The sequence below is a fragment of the Capricornis sumatraensis genome, chromosome 3 (genome assembly GCF_032405125.1).
Source record: "Capricornis sumatraensis isolate serow.1 chromosome 3, serow.2, whole genome shotgun sequence".
In the NCBI taxonomy this organism is placed as follows: Eukaryota; Metazoa; Chordata; class Mammalia; order Artiodactyla; family Bovidae; genus Capricornis; species Capricornis sumatraensis.
The window spans coordinates 173,781,149-173,806,187 of record NC_091071.1 but is presented as its reverse complement, the minus strand read 5'-3'; the positions used below and the strand labels follow the sequence as shown (position 1 = coordinate 173,806,187).

General features: G+C 48.6%; 1 protein-coding gene across 1 annotated transcript in view; it reads right to left on the bottom strand.

The window, feature by feature from the left end:
- Positions 1 to 1,033: 1,033 nt before the first annotated feature.
- TCEA3 (transcription elongation factor A3) overlaps positions 1,034 to 25,039 on the bottom strand; it is a 46,877-nt gene continuing 22,871 nt past the window's right edge. Inside the window, exons 6-11 of the mRNA XM_068968705.1 lie at positions 19,876 to 20,039; positions 19,647 to 19,703; positions 15,468 to 15,622; positions 5,207 to 5,353; positions 3,648 to 3,719; positions 1,034 to 1,133 (exon numbers count right to left, since the gene is read on the bottom strand). Of these exons, the coding sequence (XP_068824806.1) occupies positions 1,125 to 1,133; positions 3,648 to 3,719; positions 5,207 to 5,353; positions 15,468 to 15,622; positions 19,647 to 19,703; positions 19,876 to 20,039 (604 nt within the window). The 3' untranslated portion in view covers positions 1,034 to 1,124. The remainder of the gene's footprint in view (positions 1,134 to 3,647; positions 3,720 to 5,206; positions 5,354 to 15,467; positions 15,623 to 19,646; positions 19,704 to 19,875; positions 20,040 to 25,039) is intronic.

Below are 25,039 nucleotides of genomic sequence, written 5' to 3'. Positions count from 1 at the left end.
AGGCCAGGGACAGTGAGAGACTGAGACTCAGGACAGATGCACAGACCTGCTCCCAGGGCTTTTTCAGAAGCTTCCAGCTTTGCCTCAAGTTTCCTATTGGCTTAAAAAGCAAGCCAGCTTCATCGTGGGAGAAGCACAACAGGGGCCTTGTGCCCTGCAGACTTCCTCTGTAGCTCAGGCCACAACAGAGTGGTGAGGAACGCATTGCCTGGGCCTGGATGTGTTCCAAGGCTCAGGATCTCCCAGGGGCCGCCAAACTCAGGCACTGCTTTTTCACTCAGAAACCCTGAGCTCAAGATGATGTATGGCCTGCCTAGAGGGACCAGGTCTGGAGTCCTCAGAGCCCTGCCCCCAGATCAGCTAGGAACAGGGAAGACCAGAGCATTTGAGAAGAGATGAGGGGCGGGGAAGAGATCTTCCTACACAGTGTGGAAGTCATGTCTGCCTCAGCCAAATGTGATGCCGTGTGCCAACTGTTCCGCACGTGTGACTCACAGTGGAGTGGGTAAGATCTGAGTCAGTCTGGTATTTTTCAACTCAGAAAAGGCTGAGAGGTTCAGATGTGAGGGAAGGGACTCAAAGCAAAGGTCTGCCAGCTACTGTCAAATGTACTGCACCTTAGCTCTGGGGCTCTGAAGTCTTGAGTTTCCGCAAGAGGTCTGTCCACATGGGCTTAGAATCACACCCCAGTTAGCCTCCCCCATTAGCCGGTGCCCATCAGTGTGCTCCTGCTGTACTCTGCTCAGCTGTGTCCAACCCTTTGTGACCCCACTGACTGAAGCCCACCAGGCTCCTCTGCGGAATTTTCCAGGCAACAATACTGGAGTGGGTTGCCATTTCCTCCTCCAGCAGATCTTCCCGACCCAGGGATCGAACCCACGTCTCCTGCAACTCCTGAATCAAAAGGGGGATTCTTTACCTACTGAGTCACCTGGGAAGCCCATCCCTATTGATAAATGATTATTAATTTGCAAAAGAATTCTCCCTCTGGTCCCTAATGCCCCATTCAGAGTTCAGCATTTCTCTTCATTTTAATTTTTATTTTTCTCCAGTTTACAAAGGGCTTGGTGGTTTCTCTCTGTTCTTCCTCACCTTGTTCACTGAAATCCCGGTTGGTGGTTCTGTCAGCAGAACTACAAAACCAAGAAGGCAACAGCGTTTTAGAACTTTCTTTGCACCACTCAAAGAGGGTAAAGGCACGTGGAGGGGACGTGAAAGGGGAGGTGGGGTCTGGAGCCACACAGGATTGTGTTCATTCACTCAGTGTCTAACTCTGTGACCCCGTAGACTGTAGCCCGCCAGGCTCCTCAGTCCGTGGGATTTTTCAGGCAACACTGGAGTGGGTTGCCGTTTCCTCCTCCAGGGGATCTTCCCAGCCCAGGGATCGAACCTGCATCTCCTACGTTGGCAGGCAGATTCTTTACCTCGGAGCCACCTGGGAAGCCTGGAGCCACACAGACCAGTCCAGATCCCCGCCCTGTCTCTATTAGTGGTGCAACCCTGAACAGATCACTCATCTGTAAAATGGGACCATAATGCTGGTCCGTGAAGAAAAAGATAATCAAGCAATGAATGGAAATTTGATGCCGGACGTGTGGTGGGCTCTCAATTTATGGTCAGAAACATCACCATGATTATTACTCACAGCTTGGTTAGACAGTAGGCATCCCACATGGCAGCGGACACTACTTGGAAATTTTGTCCGAAGCCACGTAGCTGCCACCTCTAGTGGGACCTGCCTCTCCAACTTCCAAATTCCAGTTTCTCTCTGGGAATCAGGGAGGAGGAGCTGGTTTTGGAGCATGTATAATGTCGTTTGCCCAACAGTAACACTCACAAAAGCTCCTATTTATTGAGCAGTTACTCTGGGCTAACCAGTATTAACATATATTAACTCATTTCCTCCTCATAGTTACCCTGTGAGATAAGCACCATTATAATACTTGCATTTTCACAGGGAAAGAAGCAGTTCAGACAGGTTAAATGACTTGCAAGTTCCCATAATACTAACAGGTAACAACTGAATAATAAGAATGGTGGTTTCTATGTAGCAGGCACATATATGCTCAGGACTTTTTTGTGTGGTTGTACAGGTTGTTCACAAGAGAGCCTCCCCACAGGAGCAGGTTTGGGCTGAAACTCCATCCCTGCTGTTTCCCAAGTTCTGGACCCAAGTGCAAAGCTACATCTATCTGGAGGAAGAACACCTTTCCCTAATTTGACAAAGATACCATTTAAGCTGTCAGAGGCCCTGTTAACTTTTTACATATATTACCTTCTCTAATCCTCAAAATAGCTCTGTGGGCTATATTCCTACCCTTATTTTATAGATGAGGAAATCCAGGCCTAGAGAGTTCAGGGCACTTGGCAAAGTCACTTTGTGAGTGATAAAGCTAGGATTTGAGCCTGATACCCAAGCCCATGCTTGAAACCAGTAGGCCATTATCCTGGCTTCACCTCTAAGTGCTCAACAGGTGAATGAAAGAAGAAAATACATAATCATCTGACTTTTACCCTAAAAAAACATGGCAGTTCTTATGAGGCCCCAGGGCCATCAAGGCCCTTCATAAAGTCATAGAAAGGTCAATCGATCAGGAATTTGGAGCACTGTCTTTCTGTGCTCCAAACCCTGAGACTTTATGCTCGTTAACCATTTCAGTAGCTAATTTCCTCATCTCAAAGTGAGAGTAATATTATGAAAGAACATTTCTCGTAGTTGCTGCAAAGCATGTGTGTGTATGTGATAGTCTTCATAATCAGCCCGGGAGAAAGGTGTTAGCATCACCCTTTAGCTCAGGGAGGTGGGTGACATGCTCAGGGTCACACAGCGAGTAGGGCAGAGTGGAGACGGAAACCAGGGCTCCTGACTCCCAGCCTCATGCTCAGTCCTTGCTAAGTACCTTACAACCTGCCGGCTGCCCGGTGACCCAGACCTCACACAGCACGCATGCAAATCAGATGGCACTGGAAGGGGACATTAATCATGTGACCACACTCGGTGGTTCAGAAGATGAGGTGGGAAGGAGCACTCCAGGAGCAGCCTTTGCTTGGCTCCCATGCCTGAAAACAAAACTGCCGCTTTTGTGGGTGCTGGGGCTGCCTGGGTTACAGCCTGGGGTAATGTAAGGCTTTTTCAGAGCTGCCTTAGGAGGGGAGGACGACCTGGGTGCATTTGAGAGCAGTGCCCATTTGACAGGGCTCAGTCGTCCCCACCTCCCTGGCTGTGACTGGGCTCAAAGGAAATAGCATCTGTGGAAGCACTTTGCAGAGAGGTGTGGTCCAAGTGCAGAGGGCTATTGTTTTTCCTTCCCACCCCCCGCCCCCCCCGCTCCCCGCAACCCCTGGGATCTCAGGAGGCTGATTCCATCTGTGTTCAAATGACAGACTTGCCCATCCTGTGATAAAATGCCGGCTACTGTTCCCACCCTGGCTGGGTGCTTTCCAAAACGAAAACACACACACACACGTGTCCTCTGGCCTTGCCTTCCCAACAATGCACCACTATCTCCAGCTCTGCAGACCTGCTCTGTGCAGGCTGGCAAAACCGCCCCCCGCCAGCCCCCATTTGGGGCTGTGGGCCTACTACTTCTTAAGTGGGGCAGCTCCTGAGGATGACAGGGGAGGAAGAAAGATACAGACATACAGACCTTCCAGCGATTGCCACACTCGTTGCATAAGACAAAGGTCGTCATGGGCTCATCAGCGCTGCGTGTCTGCACCTGAGAGAAAAGAGAGCGGGCCCACTCGTGACATCACCCCCCTGCTCTTGGACCTGCCATGGCCCCCACTATAGAAGTAGGTCAAATCGCAGAGGTGGGCGCTGTTATTCCCACAGCACTTTGGCAGTGCCCTCATCACTGAGCTCTCCACTGGGTGTGCATATGTTTTCCTCTCTCATCGCAGGCCTATCGGCTCCCTTCCTGTATCTCACTGGCTCAGCCTGACCTCTGCACTCTTCTTGTTGATCCTTCTGAACTGACTGATCTGTCTTCTCTTGCTTCAAGACTCATCTCCTACAGGAAAAATGAACACATCCTATTGGATGTACCTCTCGGATCAGAACTGAGTGAGGTGGAAGCATGCTTAGGGATCATTCCATTTATTTCTTCTTCATTTTACAGGTGGAAGAACAGAAGCCCGGAGAGGAAAGAGGATTTGAAGGTCATGGGGGATATTCAGTGTTGTTTTCTGGTCTCTTATCCCTTTAACTAGACCGTTCAGGTGCAGAAACCAGGTCTGCCTCAGCAAATCCCGGGCATTTCTGGATTTAACAACTGCTGTTCTGATTTTCTGCAGCCCACCCTGGACGGCTATGACATGTAGCAAGTTGTGGCTTTGCAGACTCTTAGCTGTGAATGGTGTCAGCTGGTGTCTGTGGGGTGGGAGGGAGTCCCTGGCTAATGAGCATGCCCAGCCGCGGGCCAGGAGGACACAGCACAACACGGCCTTGTCACTGCAGAGCAATGACACCCCAGGAGAGAGAACTCTGCCGAGAACAGGAACCTGCACACACATCTTTGGATTCCGGCATGGGAATTCTCCAAGGGACTCCTGGAAGGCAGGGCTGACTACTATATTTCTGCTGCAGCCACATGTCCCCAGGGGCAAGGTGCTTGCTTGACAAGCAGATGGGGGAATGAATAGAGTTCTAGAATAACAGAGCACTAATCCTAGAATATTGGTGCCTCAAGGGCATAACATGTGTAACCCAGAAACAGGAGGCCAGGCCAGGGCAGTGGTCTTCACCCTCAAGGCTCAGGGCTCAGGCCCTTAGGCTTTACCACCAAGTTGGCTGGACTGGAGGCAGAAAGGTCTGGATCTGGGCTTATTATTCTCTCTGCCACTAACCCTCTTTGCCGCTTTAGACAAAGCCTGTCCCCTCTGGACCTCAGTCTCCCTGTGTGTGAAGTGAGGAAGCAGAGTTTTTATTGCCAAGTTCTCTTCCAACCATCTGTGACTCTGCAGAAGTTCTGTGCCCCCTGTAGGTCTGGTCCTTCTTATGCTGGCTGCAGGACAGATCTGGTCGCACCTCACACAGATCTGGGTGCTTCTCTCTGGGTGCTTCTCTCTGCATCTTTTCTAGAAGCCACAGATGTATCATGCTGGTGAACCAAGACGTGCCCCTCTCCGCAGCCTAGCGTTGTAGCCCCTTCTCCCTGCTGGCTTGTCCCTCAGCTCTTTCTGGTCCCCCGACCCCATGCCATACCTGGTTATAGGTGCAGTTCTTCTTCTTGCATTTGCTGCACTGGAAGAGGTCGGTGGTGGTGCCGCCTGTCTTGGCCATCTGGTGCTCACGGATGGCCTCTTGGGTCATGGCATTCCTCAGTTCCCTCAGCTCATCGCTGGCCATTTCCTGGAGAAAAAGGAGTGTGCCCTTCAGGGCTAGGGAGCCCCCAGGAGCCCTACCCCACACCTGGGTTTCAGGGAGCTTGAACAGAGGGAGGGGGACATTCTGGACTGGAGGGAAGCCTGGCCCTGTCCTGGCTGGGGCAAGGCTTTACCAGAGGAGTCCCCGTTCTGCCTCTGGGTGGCAGGTCAAACCCCGGGCTCTGACCAGGCCAAGTACAGCAGGGTAAGTACGGGAGAACACAAGACAGACAGCGTCCACCCAGAGTCAACAATCTTGTGTACATTTCCTGAGCTCTGGCACTCACAGTGCCAGCCAAGGACCTCAGGAACCTGCCTGAACCTTCCTGCTTAAGCTTATTTGACCACTGACCCCGTGATCTGTGATGTTCCCCTTGTCCTTCCGGGCTGGACTTGACTGAAAGCCTGTCTGAGCTGTGATCACCATTCAGCCAGGCCAATCTGCCTGGTGGGAACCTTGGCCTCAACTCTCTATAACTTACTGCGGCTACCCCACCCAAGCAGGACCTGAGGCTCCTGAGGTTCACACCACTGACTGCTCAACTGTGACTGCATCATGGAACATGTTTTTCTATAACGTTCCTATAGAATAGAGCCTCCCATCTCTTGTCAGCTCCCTGTAGACACCCAGTCTCTGCATTATTCAGGCCCTCCCCTTTTGTTTTGTCTGTCTCCCTAGACATCTGACTTGCCTTGACCTTCTTCCAGAAGAGAGGGAGACACTCAAGCTGGAGAGAGCTCTAGTTAGCCTCGGTTTAGGGGGAGGAAGATGGCTGAAGCTAATTTTTTTTTTTTTTTGGCTTCAGCACATAGCATGTAGAATCTTAGTTCCCTGCCCAGGGGTGGAAGCCATGCTCCCTGAAGTGGAAGTGTGGAGTGCTAACCACTGGACTGCCAGGGAATTCCCGGAACCTAATGTTAAAAGAGAATCTAGGGAGTTCCTTGGTGGTCCACTGGTTAGGACTTGGTGCTTTCACTGCTGTGGACAAGGTTCGTTCCTCGGGAAGCTGAGATCCTACACACCTTGTGGCATTTACCAAATTAAAAAAAAAAAAAAAAGAGCATTTGGCACTGGCTAAACATTTCAATTACTACCATTTAGCCTGACCCCTTAAACCGTGGAGAACAGAGTTGGCGCAAAGGTCAAACAATTTTTGTGTGCTGATTTCTGCATTATAACCAATTGTGTTTCCTGATAAAATGCAGATTCCTATGAATCCAAAACTCTAGGGCAGGCCCAGGAATATGCATTTTTACTAGTGCCCCCAAGTTATCCTGTGTACACGAATGCTTATCTCCTGTGTCGAATGCAAGGACTAGGTCCTAACCAATGGCAGGGGTATATACAAAACAAGTCATCATGCTCAGTTGTATCCGACTCTTTGCAACCCCGTAGACCGTAGCCTGCCAGGCTCTTCTGTCCATAGGATTTCCCAGGTAAGAAAACTGGAATGGGTTGCCATTTCCTTCTCCAGAGGCTCTTTCTGACCCAGAGATCGAACCCACAGTTCCCGCAGCTCCTGCCTACAGGTGGATTCTTTCCTGCTGAGCCACTAGGAAAGCCCACAAGTCAACCTCAGGCTGTATCAGCAAAAAGCAACTGACTTTAATGTTGGGGGACTTTCCAGAGCATAATATATTTGTTCTTTCCAAGTGTATTGGATATGAATCCCTTGAATGCCTTTCATAGCACTGACATGCTGGTGAACTGGCTTTGGCCACAGCGGGTGGCTGATTTGTAGCATCTACCAATTTCCATGGTGTAAACAATCCCACCACAGCCTCTCCAGCTACTAATGTGAGGTAACTGAACGCAGAGTTGGGAATAGCTACACACAATCGTCTCTCTGGAGCTGGGAGGCACGGACAGTCCACCACCGCCCCTAAGCCCTGTGGACTAAGATATGATTTGGTTCCTGTCTCCAGGTAATGATATCTAGTCAAAGAGCCAAGCATTCACCTAAGATTGCAAGATAGTGTTGTTGTTCAGTTGCTCAGTGGTGTCTGACTCTGCGACCCCATGGACTGCAGCACACCAGGCTTCCCTGTCCTTCACTACTTCTAGAGTTGGCTCAGACTCGTCCATTGAGTCGGTGGTGCCATCCAACCATGTCATCCTCTGTCACCCCCTTCTCCTCCTGCCCTCAATCTTTCCCAGCATCAGGGTCTTTGGAACTAAAGCAAAGGCCTGCAAAGTGCAGGGAAAGCCTGACTAGTGGCTAACTGCCTGGGGGCAGGGAGGCTCATTAAAGAAATTGACACCTTCACCAGACTTGAAAGATAAGCACAACTTCCCAAGGGGCATGGCACATTCCAGAGGAAGAAAATAATAGATGTGGGAGATCAGAGGACAAGACTAACATGTTTGGGGAAGGGTATTTGGGGTGGGTTCAAGGTGAGGAATGTGGGGGACCAGGCCAGGGTCAGACTGTTCCAGCTAAGAAACAGACCAGGAAATCAACAAAACTTCAATTAAAAGAGAGAGAGAGAACAGGAAAAAAAAATCTACCCACTCACCAATCCATTTACCTATCTTTGCCTGCCTTATTTAGGAAGCACATCAAAGACACATGGAGTCAGTACAGTACAGTTCAGTTCAGTTCAGTCGCTCAGTCGTGTCCGACTCTTTGCGAGCCCATGAATCGCAGCATGCCAGGCCTCCCTGTCCATCACCAACTCCCGGACTTCACTCAGACTCACATCCATCGAGTCAGTGATGCCATCCACCCATCTCATCCTCTGTCGTCCCCTTCTCCTCCTGCCCCCAATCCCTCCCAGCATCAGAGTCTTTTCCAATGAGTCAACTCTTCACATGAGGTGGCCAAAGTACTGGAGTTTCAGCTTTAGCATCATTCCTTCCAAAGAAATCCCAGGGCTGATCTCCTTCAGAATGGACTGGTTGGATCTCCTTGCAGTCCAAGGGACTCTCAAGAGTCTTCTCCAACACCACAGTTCAAAAGCATCAATTCTTCCACGCTCAGCCTTCTTCACAGTCCAACTCTGACATCCATACATGACCACAGGAAAAATGATAGCCTTGACTAGACTGACCTTAGTCGGCAAAGTAATGTCTCTGCTTTTGAATATGCTATCTAGGTTGGTCATAACTTTTCTTCCAAGGAGTAAGCGTCTTTTAATTTCATGGCTGCAATCACCATCTGCAGTGATTTTGGAGCCCAAAAAAATAAAGTCTGACACTGTTTCCACTGTTTCCCCATCTATTTCCCATGAAGTGATGAGACCGGATGCTATGATCTTCGTTTTCTGAATGTTGAGCTTTAAGCCAACTTTTTCGCTCTCCTCTTTCACTTTCATCAAGAGGCTTTTTAGTTCCTCTTCACTTTCTGCCATAAGGGTGGTGTCATCTGCATATCTGAGGTGATTGATATTTCTCCCGGCAATCTTGATTCCACCTTGTGTTTCTTCCAGTCCAGCGTTTCTCATGATGTACTCTGCATAGAAGTTAAATAAGCAGGGTGACAATATACAGCCTTGATGTACTCCTTTTCCTATTTGGAACCAGTCTGTTGTTCCATGTCCAGTTCTAACTGTTGCTTCCTGACCTGCATACAGGTTTCTCAAGAGGCAGGTCAGGTGGTCTGGTATGCCCATTTCTTGAAGAATTTCCCACAGTTTATTGTGATCCACACAGTCAAAGGCTTTGGAATAGTCAATAAAGCAGAAATAGATGTTTTTCTGGAACTCTCTTGCTTTTTCCATGATCCAGCGGATGTTGGCAATTTGATCTCTGGTTCCTCCGCCTTTTCTAAAACCAGCTTGAACATCAGGAAGTTCACAGTTCACATATTGCTGAAGCCTGGCTTGGAGAATTTTGAGCATTACTTTACTAGCACGTGAGATGAGTGCAATTGTGCGGTAGTTTGAGCATTCTTTGGCATTGCCTTTCTTTGGAATTGGAATGAAAACGGACCTTTTCCAGTCCTGTGGCCACTGCTGAGTTTTCCAAATTTGCTGGCATATTGAGTGCAGCACTTTCACAGCATCATCTTTTAGGATTTGAAATACCTCCACTGGAATTCCATCACCCCCACTAGCTTTGTTCATAGTGATGCTTTCTAAGGCCCACTTGACTTCACATTCCAGGATGTCTGGCTCTAGATGAGTGATCACACCATCGTGATTATCTGGGTCGTGAAGATCTTTTTTGTACAGTTCTTCTGTGTATTCTTGCCACCTCTTCTTAATATCTTCTGCTTCTGTTAGGTCCAGACCATTTCTGTCCTTTGAGCCCATCTTTGCGTGAAATGTTCCCTTGGTATCTCTAATTTTCTTGAAGAGATCTCTAGTCTTTCCCATTCTGTTGTTTTCCTCTATTTCTTTCCATTGATCTCTGAAGAAGACTTTCTTATCTCTTCTTGCTATTCTTTGGAACTCTGCATTCAGATGCTTATATCTTTCCTTTTCTCCTTTGCCTTTTGCCTCTCTTCTTGTCACAGCTATTTGTAAGGCCTCCCCAGACAGCCATTTTGCTTTTTTGCATTTCTTTTCCATGGGGTTGGTCTTGATCCCTGTCTCCTGTACAATGTCACGAACCTCATTCCATTGTTCATCAGGCACTCTATCTATCAGATCTAGGCCCTTAAATTTATTTCTCACTTCCACTGTATAATCATAAGGGATTTGATTTAGGTCATACCTGAATGGTCTAGCGGTTTTCCCTACTTTCTTCAATTTGAGTCTGAATTTGGTAATAAGGAGTTCATGATCTGAGCCAGTCAGCTCCTGGTCTTGTTTTTGTTGACTGTATAGAGCTTCTCCATCTTTGGCACAGAATATAATCAATCTGATTTCAGTGTTGACCATCTGGTGATGTCCATGTGTAGAGTCTTCTCTTGTGTTGTTGGAAGAGGGTGTTTGCTATGACCAGTGCATTTTCTTGGCAAAACTCTATTAGTCTTTGCCCTGCTTCATTCCGCATTCCAAGGCCAAATTTGCCTGTTACTCCAGGTGTTTCTTGACTTCCTACTTTTGCATTCCAGTCCCCTATAATGAAAAGGACATCTTTTTTGGGTGTTAGTTCTAAAACGTCTTGTAGGTCTTCATAAAACCGTTCAACTTCAGCTTCTTCAGCGTTACTGGTTGGGGCATAGACTTGGATTACTGTGATATTGAATGGTTTGCCTTGGAAATGAACAGAGATCATTCTATCGTTTTTGAGATTGCATCCAAGTACTGCATTTTGCACTCTTTTGTTGACCATGATGGCTACTCCATTTCTTCTGAGGGATTCCTGCCCACAGTAGTAGATGTAATGGTCATCTGAGTTAAATTCACCCATTCCAGTCCACCTTAGTTCGCTCATTCCTAGAATGTCGATGTTCACTCTTGCCATCGCTTGTTTGACCACTTCCAATTTGCCTTGATTCATGGACCTGACATTCCAGGTTCCTATGCAATACTGCTCTTTACAGCATCAGACCTTGCTTCTATCACCAGTCACATCCACAGCTGGGTATTGTTTTTGCTTTGGCTCTATCCCTTCATTCTTTCTGGAGTTATTTCTCCACTGATTTCCAGTAGCGTGTTGGGCACCTACTGACCTGGGGAGTTCCTCTTTCAGCATCCTATCATTTTGCCTTTTCATACTGTTCATGGGGTTCTCAAGGCAAGAATACTGAAGTGGTTTGCCATTCCCTTCTCCAGTGGACCACATTCTGTCAGACCTCTCCACCATGACCCGCCCGTCTTGGGAGTCTGTACAGTAATATGAAAAATAAAGTTGAAAATGAGGGAAGTAAGCAATGACACTGGATCTTCACGTCACCTACAAGGTGAATTTGAAACATATTTGTTGAGCACTTAAGACACAGCAGGCACTGGCCTTGACGCTGGGAGCAGACAAAACCCCTCTCCCTGCAGGCTGTCAATGTATCCACTCAATAGTTCTAACGGTATCTCAGAATCCACCCCGTTCTCTGAATCACCTGGATGTGAGAGGAAAAGCCAGACGAAGGAAGCATGAGGGCATCAGGTGGACCAGGAAAGAGATATAGAAAGGGAGTTAGGGAGACCCAGGAGGCAGAGAGGGATGGCCAGTCACATGTGGGGATCCGCTTCACCAGGCTCTCTCTGATGGGAGCCCCTGTCTTCTGAGCCACAGCATAGTAGGCAGCCCAACCCCAAGCTGTTATTTTTCTTATTGGAGCAACAGTGGTCCTGTTCAGTTCAGTTCATTTCAGTTGCTCAGTCGTGTCCAACTCTTTGCAACCCCATGGACTGCAGCACACCAGGCCTCCCTATCCATCACAAACTCCCAGAGTGTACTCAACCTCATGTCCATCAAGTTGGTGATGCCATCCAACAATCTCATCCTCTGTCATCCCCTTCTCCTGTCCTCAATCTTTCCCAGCATGAGGGTCTTTTGCAGTGAGTCAGTTCTTTGCATCAGATGGCCAAAGTAATGGAGTTTCAGCTTCAACATCAGTCCCTCCAAGGACTGATCTCCTTCAGAATGAACTGGTTGGATCTCCTTGCAGTCCAAGGGACTCTCAAGGGTCTTCTCCAACACCACAGTTCAAAAGCATCAATTCCTCAGCACTCAGCTTTCTTTGCAGTCCAAGCTGTTATTTTTCTTATTGGAGCAAAAATGATCCTGTATTTCATTATTTTATTTTGGCTGTGCTAGGTCTTCGTTGTTACGAAGGCTTTTCCCCAGTTGTGGTGAGTGAGGGCTACTCTCCCATTGTGGTGCCTGGGCTTCTCATTGCAGTGGCTTCTTTTGCTGCAGGCCATGGGCTCTAGGGCGCACACAGGATTCAGTAGTTGCGGTTCCTGGGCCCTAGAGCACAGGCTCAATAGTTGTGGCCCACAGGCTTAGCTGCTCCTCAGCATGAGGGGGCTTCCCGGATTAGGGATCAAACCTAATTGCAGGTGGATTCTTTATCACTGAGCCACCAGGGAAGCCCCGATCCTCTATTTCTTATAGAAATTTCCTGCCTAGAGTAGAAGCTGACCCCAAGAAGAAGGCCCCCTGGACCTCTGTTCCCTGGGTTGCTGGCAGGGGCCCTTCGGTGGCTGGCACTGGCAGTCCCTGGGGAGGCCTGGGGTGGTCCTGGCTTGCTGTCCTTGGCCTGGTCAGCCTCTTCTTGGGCCTGTTGATCACCTGATTCTCTTGCCCTGTTCTAGCGAATAGTCCTTGGATGGGGCCAGAGTTGGCTGGTTACTTTGCTGAGACTTCTGGAGCCTTTGTCCTAGTTCAGGCACCCAGCTCTGTCCCAGCCTCCGGCTTCTGGGAACTTGCCAGGCTTGGCTCACACTCACGTCTACACCTTGCTGTTGGTTTTCCAGGGCTGGTTTCCCAATGTCTCTGCAACTGTCTGTAAGACACTCTGATGATAGCATTCTTATGATACACTCACACACAGAGGCAAAGGGACCCCAGAGCCACAGAGTGAGAGACAGACGGAAACGCAGGCTGGGTTCCCATTTAAGTTGCAGTGCCACCTCACAAGGAAAGAGGATACTGTTAAGCCAAGTTGCATGTGTAACCCTCGGTATATGTTGTTACTGGCCGAAAAAGATATTTTAAACTAAGCAAAAAGTCAATGCTTTTTCACCTGTGCCAGGTTTCCCATTTTTATCCTAAAGCTGGGGTTGAGGGGCTTCCCTTGTGGCTCAGCTGGTAAAGAATCTGCCTGCAATGCAGGAGATGGGTTGGATCCCTGGGTCAGGAAGATCCCCTACAGAAAGGTATGGAAAACTATTCCAAAATTCTTGTCTGGAAAGTTCCATGGACAGAGGAGCCTGGCGGGCTACAGTCCATGGGGTTGCAGAGGAAGACACGACTGAGCGACTGAGCAAGCACAGCGCACGTTATATAGCACATACACCACATACCTACGCACACTATATCAACTACACACACCACACATCCATACCACCTCACACATGCCACACACCCACCCCCCACACACGCACTACGCCTCCAACACCAAACACACGGAGGCACATCCAGACTCCAAGACATGTCCCTGCCCCTTCTCTGGGGCTCTTGGATTTAGTGGCACTTTAGCTATGCCCTCGCTGTGTGCTTTCAGGGAATCCCCTGAGTGCTGGCAGCAAAGAGCTACTCATACTTGAGGGTGTGCAAAGGTCTTTCTGAGACAGACTCTGAAATAAACAGATCTGGGATCAAATCCTCATCATCACTTATGAGTTGAGTGTGGCCTCAGTTTTCTCAGCCATAAAGTGGGGATAATATTTCACTGTGATGAGGGTTACATGAATTGGCTGGTGAACGGGCCTCAGTTCAGTTCAGTTCGGCCACTCAGTCGTATCCGACTCTGCGACCCCATGGACTGTAGCAAGCCAGGCTTCCCCATCTATCACCAACTTCTGGAGCTTGCTCAAACTCCTGTCCATCAAATGGGCCTGGCATATACTAATTCTGGGGAGGGCTTTACTTGTCTTGACCTTTTAAACACTTTAAGTGAAGTCGCTCAGTCATGTCTGACTCTTTGCAACCCTGTGGACTGTACCCCACCAGGCTCCTCCATCCATGGAATTCTCCAGGCAAGAATACTGGAGTGGGTTGCCATTTCCTTCTCCAGGTGATCTTCCCAACCCAGGGATCAAACTCAGGTCTCCCACATTGCAGGCAGATGCTTTAACCTCTGAGCCACCAGGGAAGCCCCTTTAAACACTTTACATATGTTAACTCATTCTGTCCTTCATGAGATAGCTGTTATTCCCAATTTACAGATGAGAAAACTGAGGCATAGAGCAGTTAAGTGGCTGGTCTAAGATCACATAGCTCAGTGGCAGAGGCAGAAGTCAAACCAGGGCAGTTTGGTGCAGGCCCCGAGCTCCTAACCACTGCACATATTCCTTCAAACAGGCTTGTTCCCTTTTCCTTTCCTTACTGACCCCTTCACTCTGGGTCAATCCTTCCCTCCTATTAAGTTCCCACAGTGGCTCTATCATGGCAGCCACCACCTCTGAATGAAACATATTTGTATACATGTCTGCTGTGCTCCATAGAGTCAGGGGCTCCAATTCAGGCTTGGGCCCAGAGCTGGGGAATGAGATGTAGGATTGAACGAGGCAGAAGAGGGAGGCAGATCACAAAGCAGGGAGGAGGGACTTCCCTGGAGGCCCAGTCTTTAAGAAGCTGCCTTCCTACGTGGGGGATGCTTGCTCCTTGGAAGAAAAGCTATGACCAACCTAGACAGCATATTAAAAGAGCAGAGACATTACTTTGCCAACAAAGGTCCATCTGGTCAAAGCTATGGTTTTTCCAGTGGTTATGTATGGATGTGATAGTTGGACTATAAAGAAAGCTGAGCACCGAAGAATTGATGCTTTTGAACTGTGGTGTTGGAGAAGACTCTTGAGAGTCCCTTGGACTGCAAGGAGATGCAACCAGTCCATCCTAAAGGAGATCCTAAAGCTGAAGCTTCAATACTTTGGCCACCTGATGCGATGAGCCCACTCATTGGAAAAGACCCTGATGCTGGGAAATATTGAAGGCAGGAGGAGAAGGGGGAAAGAGAAGAGGAGATGGTTGGATAGTGTTACCGACTCAATGGACATTGGTTTGAGCGAGCTATGGGAGACAGTGAAGGACAGGGAAGCCTGGCGTGCTGCAGTCCATGAGGTCGCAGAGTCAGACGCAGCTGAGCAACTGAATGAGAACAACATGCGGCGGGTCCAGGTGTAGGGGAACTAAGACCCCACGTGCCACGGAGCCACAGCCCGTGCACCGCCTTTGCAATGCAATGAAGACCTGGCGCAGCCGAAACAGAAGCAAACAAGATGAGGTGGGGAGGAGCACAAGCTCTGGGGCTGAACCGTCTGGCTCCTAGCATCACCCTTTCCTGGCTGTGTGCATAGGCAAATCAGTGAAATCCCTGAACTTCAGTGTCCCCACCGCTAAGACTGGAGATGGTAAACATTTCTACCTCTGTCGCTGTGAAGCTAAACTGGCCCATGTGCCTGAAGCGATGAGTGCAATTCTGAATACCTGGTCGCTGTGTTCACTGTTCTGACAGTCCAGAGGCCCTGAGGGATGGGGCGTCCGAGATGGTCCCTAGCTAAGGTAGCCGCAGGCAAGACTGGAGGGGCCCCGGCCCCGCCCTCACCTCCGCCGTCATCTTGGCAATGAGCCCCGCGGAGATGGCGCCGCTGAGCACGTTCCGCCTCAGGCCGGGGTTCCTGGGGTCCTTGAGGTTGCTGATGCGGCTGCGCACGCGGTTCCGGTACTTCATGTCTGTGCTCTTGAGCTCCTGGTAGATATGTGACACAGTCAAGGGCCAGCCAGCCACTCAGAGGGGGGCCCGGGGGACGGGGAGCCAGTCCCTGAAGCCTGAGGAGCCCCAAGGCCACCTCTCCCTTTCCCTGGACGTGGCTCGCCCCACGTGCCCGAGTGAGTACCCCCAACTTGGGCAGGAGTCAGGCCCCTTCACGGCCTCTGACTGCCCAAGTCAGGGTCCTCACGCGGGCATCTGGGATCAGCCACATATCGGGGACAGGAAACAGCCTTCAAGGTGAGATCGGGTCATCACAAGCACTGCGGGGCCAGGGACCCCAGGAATGGGCAGTCTGGGTTTGTCTGAGCCTCCTGTGTGACCGCAGGTAAGCCCATGACCTCTTTGTGCCTCTGCTTCCCTCTCTGTAAAATACAGGTTGTCATGAGGATTCCCTGAGCTAAGCTGCACGCTGCACTAGCGTGGTGGTTGGGGCGTTTCAAATGCTCAACCTTTAGGGGCTAAGATGATAGTGATGACGATGACCCCCTAGTTTGGAAGAGCTCCTGGGCACTTTTAAGTCCAGCTGTCAGAGGAAAACATCAGATTGGGTGCCACGTGTCTAAGGCTCTAGGAAGTATTACAATAAAGAACGCATTGGCTTTTGTTTCATCTGGTGTTCCCAGCATATTAAAACACAGACCAACCTCCCCTTCCCCTCTTTTTCTCTAGGAATACCTATCACGGAACGCACTTTGGGAATTGCTGGTCAGTTACTTTGCTCATTAACAGATGAGGAAGCTGAGGCTCAGAAAGGGTACAGGCCCTTGCTCAAGGTCACAGGGCACATTCCCGGCAGAGGCAGGGCTGGAAGCCAGACTCTCTCCTGACGGTAACACTCTCCTCTCCACTCACCCGGCAGGAAGTCACCCCTGGCCACCGACCACAGGGAGTTCTCTGTCCAGAAGCTGCATCCCAGACGGGCCTCCTCCCTCCCCCTCCTCCCTCCTCCGGAGGAGCTCAGGGAACACAGCCGCACTTTCTTGGCCTCCGTGAAGCCAAGAAGAATCAGGAAAATGAAGCCTTTTCTGGGAAAACCCCTATATATACGAGAAAGCAGCTGTGGGGAATGTGGATAAACGGACACAGCTGGCTAGCTCCAAGTGGTGGGAGGGGAAGGTGGTGGTATTTATTTTTTCTGTCTTCTTGTTTGTATAGTACAATAAAATGTGAGAAGGAAGAATATGCTCTCATGCACTTGAAAGCCCCAGTTTTGTTTAAAAATCTTCTGCGTTTGGGATCCTTGGAAGTGGAGATGTGCTTGACAAGCGGGGACAGCAGGGCTGAGGATCCTTTCGTCCGCCTCTTCCTGAGTCTGCCTCCTTTCATCAAGGTCGCAGAGGAGGATGAGGTGGAGCAGACACGGGCATCACTGACCTCCCGCCCCCAATGACCTCCTCCCCACCCCGACATGAGCACCTGTGAGCCCCACGGCTGCCATGTTCGTCCAGGGTCACTCCAAAGAGGTCCTACCTTTGTTAAGACGTGGAAATTCAAGCCCCCAAACTCCTCCTCCCTCTGACCTCCCATCACCTATGAACAAAGAGCTGAAGGGTTGTTGGTGCAGCTCTGATGGCCTTTCCTTCAGAAGAGGGTAATTCAGAGGACGAAAGGCCAGCAGCGGAGGCCATGCACTGGGTCATCCACTTTTTGTCTCTAACCGGGCTTGAAGGTGGAGGGACCTTCTCAGAGGGACAACTGTTTGGGAAAAACAAAGATGAAGCTCGTGATAGTTCTGATGCCTCGAGTTCTGTGTTCCTGAATTAATTAGAAATTTTGAAAGGGAACTTGGACAGGTATGAGATTAGTTCAAGAAGTGCTGGTTAATAACTAAATGATGGTGGAGGGGAACTCCCAGGAGATGTGTTGGAGGCTATTAGGGTGGTTCCTAGGCAAGAGATGGAGGGAAGCAAATCTGTTTTCTGAGACTGGCCCCTGTACCTTCCCTGACCTGCTGAGCCCCTAGGTAGAGCCCAGAGGCCAGGAAAGGTCCTCAGTGGGACACTCACACCCCTGTTCCCTGGGGAGTCCGTCCCCACCCTCCACACTTCTTTGATATGCAAAGATTTGTCTCCAGTAAAAGGAATTCTATGCATTCACTCAGTGGGGCACGGTGTGGAGGCCTTTTTTCCTCAAGACAGAAATCTTGGGACTTCCCTGGTGGTTCAGTGGTTAGAACACCATGTTTCCAGTGCAGGGGTCCTGGGTTCTATCCCTGATTGGGGAACTAAGATCCAGCAAGCTCAAGGCATTGCTAAAACAAAACAACAAGTAAGTGTTAGTAAGCAACCCCTGGTCACTCAGTCTTGTCCAGCTCTGCAACTCCATGGACCGTAGCCTTCCAGGCTCCTCTGCTGTGGGACTTTCCGGGCAAGACAACAGAAAAAGCAACAAAAACCTTTCAGTTCAATTGACCGGACCACACAGCAGTCATCTCCTCTGTCTACACAAAGCTGCTTTTAGATGGTGGGAGGATGGGGTATAGGGGAAGAACTCAGGACATGGAATCCAAAGACTAAGGTTTTCAGTTCAGCTTTGACACTCAGTAGTTCCTGAGCCTCAGTTGCCTCATCTGTCAACTGGGAACAACAGCCCCTGCCTCACAGAGATTGTTGTAAGTGTTAACAGAGGTTGTTGTTGTTCAGCTACTAAGTCTTGTCTGACTCTTGGTGACCCCATGAAGCTCGCCAGGCTTTGCTATCCTTCACTATCCCCTGGAGTTTGCTCAAACTCAGGTCCACTGAGTCAGTGATGCCAACCAACCATCTCATCCTCCATCATCCCCTTCTCCTCCTGCCCTCAATCTTTCCCAGCATCAGGGTCTTTTCCAGCAAGTCAACTCTTCGCATCAGGTGGCCAAAGTACTGGAGCTTCAGCTTCAGCATCAGCCTTTCCAATGAATATTCAGGACTGATTTTCTTTAGGATTGACTGCTTTGATCTCCTTGCTGTCCAAGGAACTCTCAAGAGTCTTCTCCAGCACCATAATTCAAAAACATCAATTATTTGATGCTTAGTCTTCTTTATGGTCCAACTCTCACATCCATACGTGACTACTGGAAAAACCATAGCTTTGACTATAACGACCTTTGTTGGCAAAGTGATGTCTCTGCTTTTTAATATGCTGCCTAGGTTTGTCATAGCTTTTCTTCCAAGGAGCAAGCGTCTTTTAATTTCATGGCTGCAGTCACCATCCTCAGTGATTCTGGAGCTCAAGAAAATGAAGTCTGCCACTGTTTTCACTTTTTTACCTGATGCCATGATCTTCATTTTTTGGATGTTGAGATTTAAGTCAGCTTTCTCACTCTCCTCTTTCACCTTCATCAAGAGACTCTTTAGTTCCTCCTCGCTTTCTGCCATTAGGGTGGTGTCATCTGCATATCTGAGATTATTGATATTTCTCCCGGCAATCTACAGAGGTAGAAAGTGTCGACTGACCAAGATACAGAGCCTGGTACATACCTGGGGGGTCAAAGACAGGAGTTGTTATCTTCAGAGGAGGGAGAGAGGGAAGGCTAAAAGTGAGGAATGCTGTCCTCTCTTTCTGTCTCACCTCCTTGATGATGTCACAACCCAGACCTGTCAAGACACAGCCTCTCTGAGCCCTCTGGTTCTTTTTATTTTTGCCTGTTTTTTGGCTGTTACAGCTTGCGGGATCTTAGTTCCCTGATAAGGGATTGAACCCAGGCCCCTGGCAGTGAAAGCGTGGAGTCCTAACCACTGGATGTTTAGGGAAGTCCCAACCCTCAGGTTCTAGAGTCACACTTTCTGAGTTCAAATCTCAATTCTGCCAGTACTATTAGCTGACGAGTCTTGGCAAGGACTTAGCTGCTCTGAGCCTCAGTTAGCCTCACCTGTAAAATGAGGGAAACTTCCCTGTGAGATTGCTCTCCACATGAAATGAGGTACTGCTTCTAAACAGCCTAGCCCACTCCCTCTCCTGGATCCCTTGCATTTGGGACACCTGCTGCTGGACAGTTTAGGCACCCACAGCCCTGGCACAGCTCAAGGATATGATCTTCAATTTCTGATGCCATCTTGTCACAGTTGACTCCATAGTCCTTGTAATCATCTAAAAGAGATTCGGGAAACACAGGCATCAGTTGAAGATGACCTTGGCAGTGAAGCCTGTTTGAATAGGGGACTCTAGCATCTTGTACCACTTTCGTGGTGTGGAGAAAAACCACCTCTCCCAGATCTTGGGGAGCCCTTCCCTCCCTGGTCACTGGTTCAGGCTCTCTCACCATCCGCCTTCAGAGCTGCAGAGAGCATCTCCACGCACTTGTCCCGGACGGAGTCCCCCGTGAGATAGCAGGGCGCCAGGAGGCAGACGGAGGGGGTGAACGTGGGGCTTGAGGGGCTGCTGGGTGTTCTGGGGGTCTCCGCTTTTGATTTGCTGCTGTTTGATCTAAGGATGACAACCAGTAACAGACATGTTGACAACAAGGGAATAAAGCATTTTGTTGAGCACCAGTGTTTTCATGGATGATCTCCTTTAATCCTCATAAAAACTCTATGAGGAAGGTGCTGTTTTAGGCACTTGACACGGATCACCTCATTTAATCCTCCGAGGTTGGTACTATACTTATCCCCACTTTAGAGTTGTATTTTAAAGTGTGTTTTAGAGAGAGAGAGAGAGAGAGATGTGCACATCAGGAAACCAGTAGAACCGGAATTGAAACCCAAGTGGGTGAACACTGGTACCCAGGCACTCAGCCAACCACTGTGCTCTGCTGAGAGGTTGGAGAGCACCTTACGATGCCAATAACGCTATCATCCACCATGCTAGCTGCTCTCTCTTATCTGCTCTCATAGAACCATCTGTTTACTCATTTGGTAAATATTAGGCATCTATTCTCCAGGTACTGTGCTGAGAACAAGGGATAAAGCAGACAAGTCGGAAAAATTCCCTCGCTCAAGGAGCTATAGTCCAGTGAAAAATGAATTTACCACCACTGAATCAGCTTTCACCATATGCCAGGAGCTGTCCGAGGCCCTCTAGGAGCATTTTCTAATTTGGTCCTCAGAGCAGTCCTTGGAGGTAGATACTGTAATCACCACCATTTGCAGATGAAGAAACAAGAGAGAGATCTGCCTGAAGTTACGTCGCTAGGATTTGAACCCAGATCAATCTGATTCCAATGCCTGTGCTCTTAACTCCTAAGATACACCACCTAAGAATCATCCTGTTTTGGTTTTGGCTTAAAAGGCCACAAACATATATGCACTGGAGGGATAACCGTGTTTCCTAGTCAGCTCAGGCTGCCATAATAAAATACTATAGACTACATGACTTAGCAGCAATTCATTTCTTACAATCCTGGAGACTGGAAAGTCCAAGATCAAGGTGTCCATTAATCTGGTTTCTGGCCAGAACTCTCTTTCGGGCTTTATATAGCCACCTTCTTGCTAAGCCCTCACATGGTGGAAAAAGAGCAAGTGAGTTCTGAGGTGTTTTTTCACTTCAGTTCAGTTGCTCAGTCGTGTCCAACTCTTTGCGACCCCATGAACTGCAGCACGCCAGGCCTCCCTGTCCATCACCAACTCCTGGAGTCCACCCAAACCCATGTCCATTGTGTCGGTGATGCCATCCAATCATCTCATCCTGTCGTCCCCTTCTCCTCCTGCCCTCAATCTTGCCCAGAATCAGGGTCTTTTCCAATGAGTCAGCTCTTCGCATCAGGTGGCCAAAGTATTGGAGCTTCAGCTTCAACATCAGTCCCTCCAATGAACACCCAGGACTGATCTCCTTTAAGAACACTAATCCTACTGGATCAGGGCTCCATCCTTATGACCTTATTTAACCTTAATTACCTCTCTAAAGGCCCTATGTCCAAATACAGTCACATTGGGGGGTTGGGATTTTAACATATGAATTCTAGGGAATCACAGACATTCAAACAGTAACATCATTTCAAAAACATTTTTTTTTTGGCTGCACAGCATGGCATGCAGGATCTTAGTTCCCCAACCAGGGATTGAATCTGCATCCCCCCGCAGTGGAAGCTCAGAGTCTTAACCACAGACTGCCAGGGAAGTCTTATCACCAGGTTAATAGCAATTATCTCTTTTAGATGGGATTACAGGAGATTTTCATTTTCTTCTTTCACATACGTATTTTCTAAGTCTGCTTAAAGAACATATCTACTTTTGTCATGAGAGACACCTTTTTTTTGGTTTGTAATATTTGACAATCATGAGTGGTCCCTTTGTGCTGATGGCTCAGACAGGACATATCCCGTCTTCCTGTTCTCCAGTAAAAGCGGAGGCAACCTGAGTGTCCAGAGCTTCCCAGGTGGCATGATGGGAAAGCCACCCGCCAATGCAGGTTCAATCTCTGAGTCGGGAAGATCCCCTGGAGAAGGAAATGGCAACCCACTCCGATATTCTTGCCTGGAGAATCCCACGGACAGAGGAGCCTGGCGGGCTATACTCCACGGGGTCACAGAGAGTCGGACAGGACTGAGTGACAGCGCTCACACACAACCTGAGTGTCTGTCCATCAATAGATGAGTGTACAAGCAAACTGTGGTATGTAATACAACAGAAGATCATTCAGCTATAAAAGGAACAGAATCCTGAAACATGCTACAACTTTGAAGACATTATGATGAGTGAAATAAGCCAAATACAAAAGGACAAATACTGTAAGCTTCCACTCATATGAAGTCATACAAAGTCCCTAGGGCAGTCAAATTCATAGAGGCAGAACGCAGAAAGGTGTTGGGGGGAAGGGAGAATGGAGAGTTATTGTTTAATTGGAAGGAAAGTTATAACCAACCTAGACAGCATATTAAAAAGCAGAGACATTACTTTGCCAACAAAGGTCCGTCTAGTCGAGGCTATGGTTTTTCCTGTGATCATGTATGGATGTGAGAGTTGGACTGTAAAGAATGCTGACAGCCGAAGAATTGATGGTTTTGAACTGTGGTGTTGGAGAAGACTCTTGAGAGTCCTTTGGACTGCACGGAGATCCAACCAGTCCATCCTAAAGGAGATCAGTCCTAGGTGTTCATTGGAGGGACTGATGTTGAAGCTGAAATACCAATACTTTGGCCACCTGATGGCAAGAGCTGACTCACTGGAAAAGACCCTGATGCTGGGAAAGATTGACGGCAGGAGGAGAAGGGGATGACAGAGGATGGGATGGCTGGATGGCATCATCGACTCGATGATGACATGGGTTTGGGTGGACTCCAGGAGTTGGTGATGGACAGGGAGGCCTGGCGTGCTGTGGTTCATGGGGTCACAAAGAGTCGGACACGACTGAGCGACTGAACTGAACTGAACTGATAGAGTTTTAGTTTTGAATGATGGAAAAAGTTCTGGAAGGTGGTGATGGATATATAACGATGTCAGCATACTTAATACTAGTGATTTGTACACTTAAAAATGATTAAAATGGGTAAATTTTATGTTATATATATTTTACCACAATCAGAAAATCTGTATAGTAAGTTCAATGAATAAGAGCAGCCAGAAACCCTGAAATAAGTGATGGCAACGAATCTGTTTTAAATACTGGGTTGGCCAATAAGTTCATCAGGTTTTTCTATAAGACAGAGCTGAGAAATCCGAACGAACTTTTTGGCCAACCCCATAATTGGCAAATCTTTTCTTTTTTTGATGTGGACCATTTTAAAAAAGTCTTTATTGAATTTGTTACAACATTGCTTTTGTTTTATGTTTTGGCTTTTGGGCCACAAGGCATGTAGGATCTTAGCTCCCCAACCAGGGATAGAACCTGCATGCCCTGCATTTGGAAGGCAAAGTCTTAACAACTGGACTGCCAGAGAAGTCCCATTTGTTAAATCTTAATTCATTTGAAATGATGAAATATCTTTTTTTTTTTTTTTTTTGGTCTCACGCTGCAGACAAAAAAAAAAAAAGTTTAAAGTGGGGAATTCTTTGGTGGTCCAGACTTTAAGGACTTTGCACTTTTACTGCTGAGGGTGCGGATTCAATCCCTGGTCTGGGAACTGAAATCCCACAGGCTTCGTGATGGCCCAAAAAAAGGGCGGTGGGTTTGAAATGGTAAACTTTGTTATATATACTACTTTGAAGTGAAAGTCGCTCAGTCGTGTCTCTTTGCGACCCCGTGGACTATATAGTCCGTGGAATTCTCCAGGCCAGAATAGTGGAGTGGGTAGCCTTTCCCTTCTCCAGATATACTACTTTACCACTATATTAAAAAAAACAGTGAAGTGCTGATGCATGTAACGAAAGAAACCAGGCTGAGGCTCAGACTCCAACTGCTTGTTGGTCCCTTTCGGTTCCTGGGAACAGGTGCTGGGGGATGCGATGGGAGCATCGCCTAGCTTCCTGGTGGTGCCCCAGGCCAATCGGCGTTAGCATGTCAGGCCTTCCTGAGCGGCATAAGAAAGGTCAAACAGGTCATACTACAGTGTAATTTGGCCCAAGAAATTCAGCAAGGGATGGGGCCGGGAGTTAGCCACCAGAGGAGTGGATGGGAAAACGAATTCTTGGGAGAAATTTGTGGACGCGTGGAAGTCCATGGTTTGTATGGGCAGGACTGAGGGGCTTGGGGCAGCTGAAGGAGGAGAGTGAGGGAGATGGGGAAAAAGGATTTCTGGCCAGACTCTGGGGTGTGTTAAAGATGCTAGTAACAGAAGCCATCATTTACTGCCTGTTTGCTATTTATTCCACTCCATAACCCTGAGAGTCATAAGTAACCGGCCCTATTTTACATATCAGAGGATGGAGAGATAACTGTACCGCACTCTCCCTTTCAGAGCTGTTTCCACACTACTCTTTGGGTGGATGCCAGTCAAGACATCTCTGCCTTCTTCTCTTGGCTCTTCCCATTCTCCTCTTTCAGTAACCCATCAGGATCTGCCAGTCAGCCCTCATGCTTCCAAGAAAAAACTGACTCATCAGAGTTGAAGAAGTGAGTCACTTCTACTCCACCACACTGACCCCTTGTGGAAGGGCCCAAAGGACTGCTGTTTCCCAAAACTCCAAGGGGCACCATCTTCATTGTCACCTGGGTATCTCTTAAAGTTGTACAGTGCACAACCTGGGCAGCTGTCCTAGGCAGCTCTGGAGATATGGATGCACTTCTTTCTTTCAGGAAAATGGTGCTGGACTTCTCAAAGGTCAAGCTCAAGAAATTCTGTCTGGGAGTGAGGCTGGCTGAGTAGCCCAAGCTTCCCAGTGTTAAAAAACCTGGGGTGGGACTTCCCTGGTGGTTTAGTGGTTAAGAATCAGCCTGCTAAGACAGAAGACACCGATTCGATCCCTGCTCCAGGAAGATTCTACATACCGAGGGACAACTAAGCCTGTGAGCTACAACTACTGAAGCCCCAGAGCCTGTGCTGGGCAACAAGAGAAGCCACTGCAATAAGAAGCCCATGCACCGTAACTAGCTCTCCATAACTAGAGAAAGCC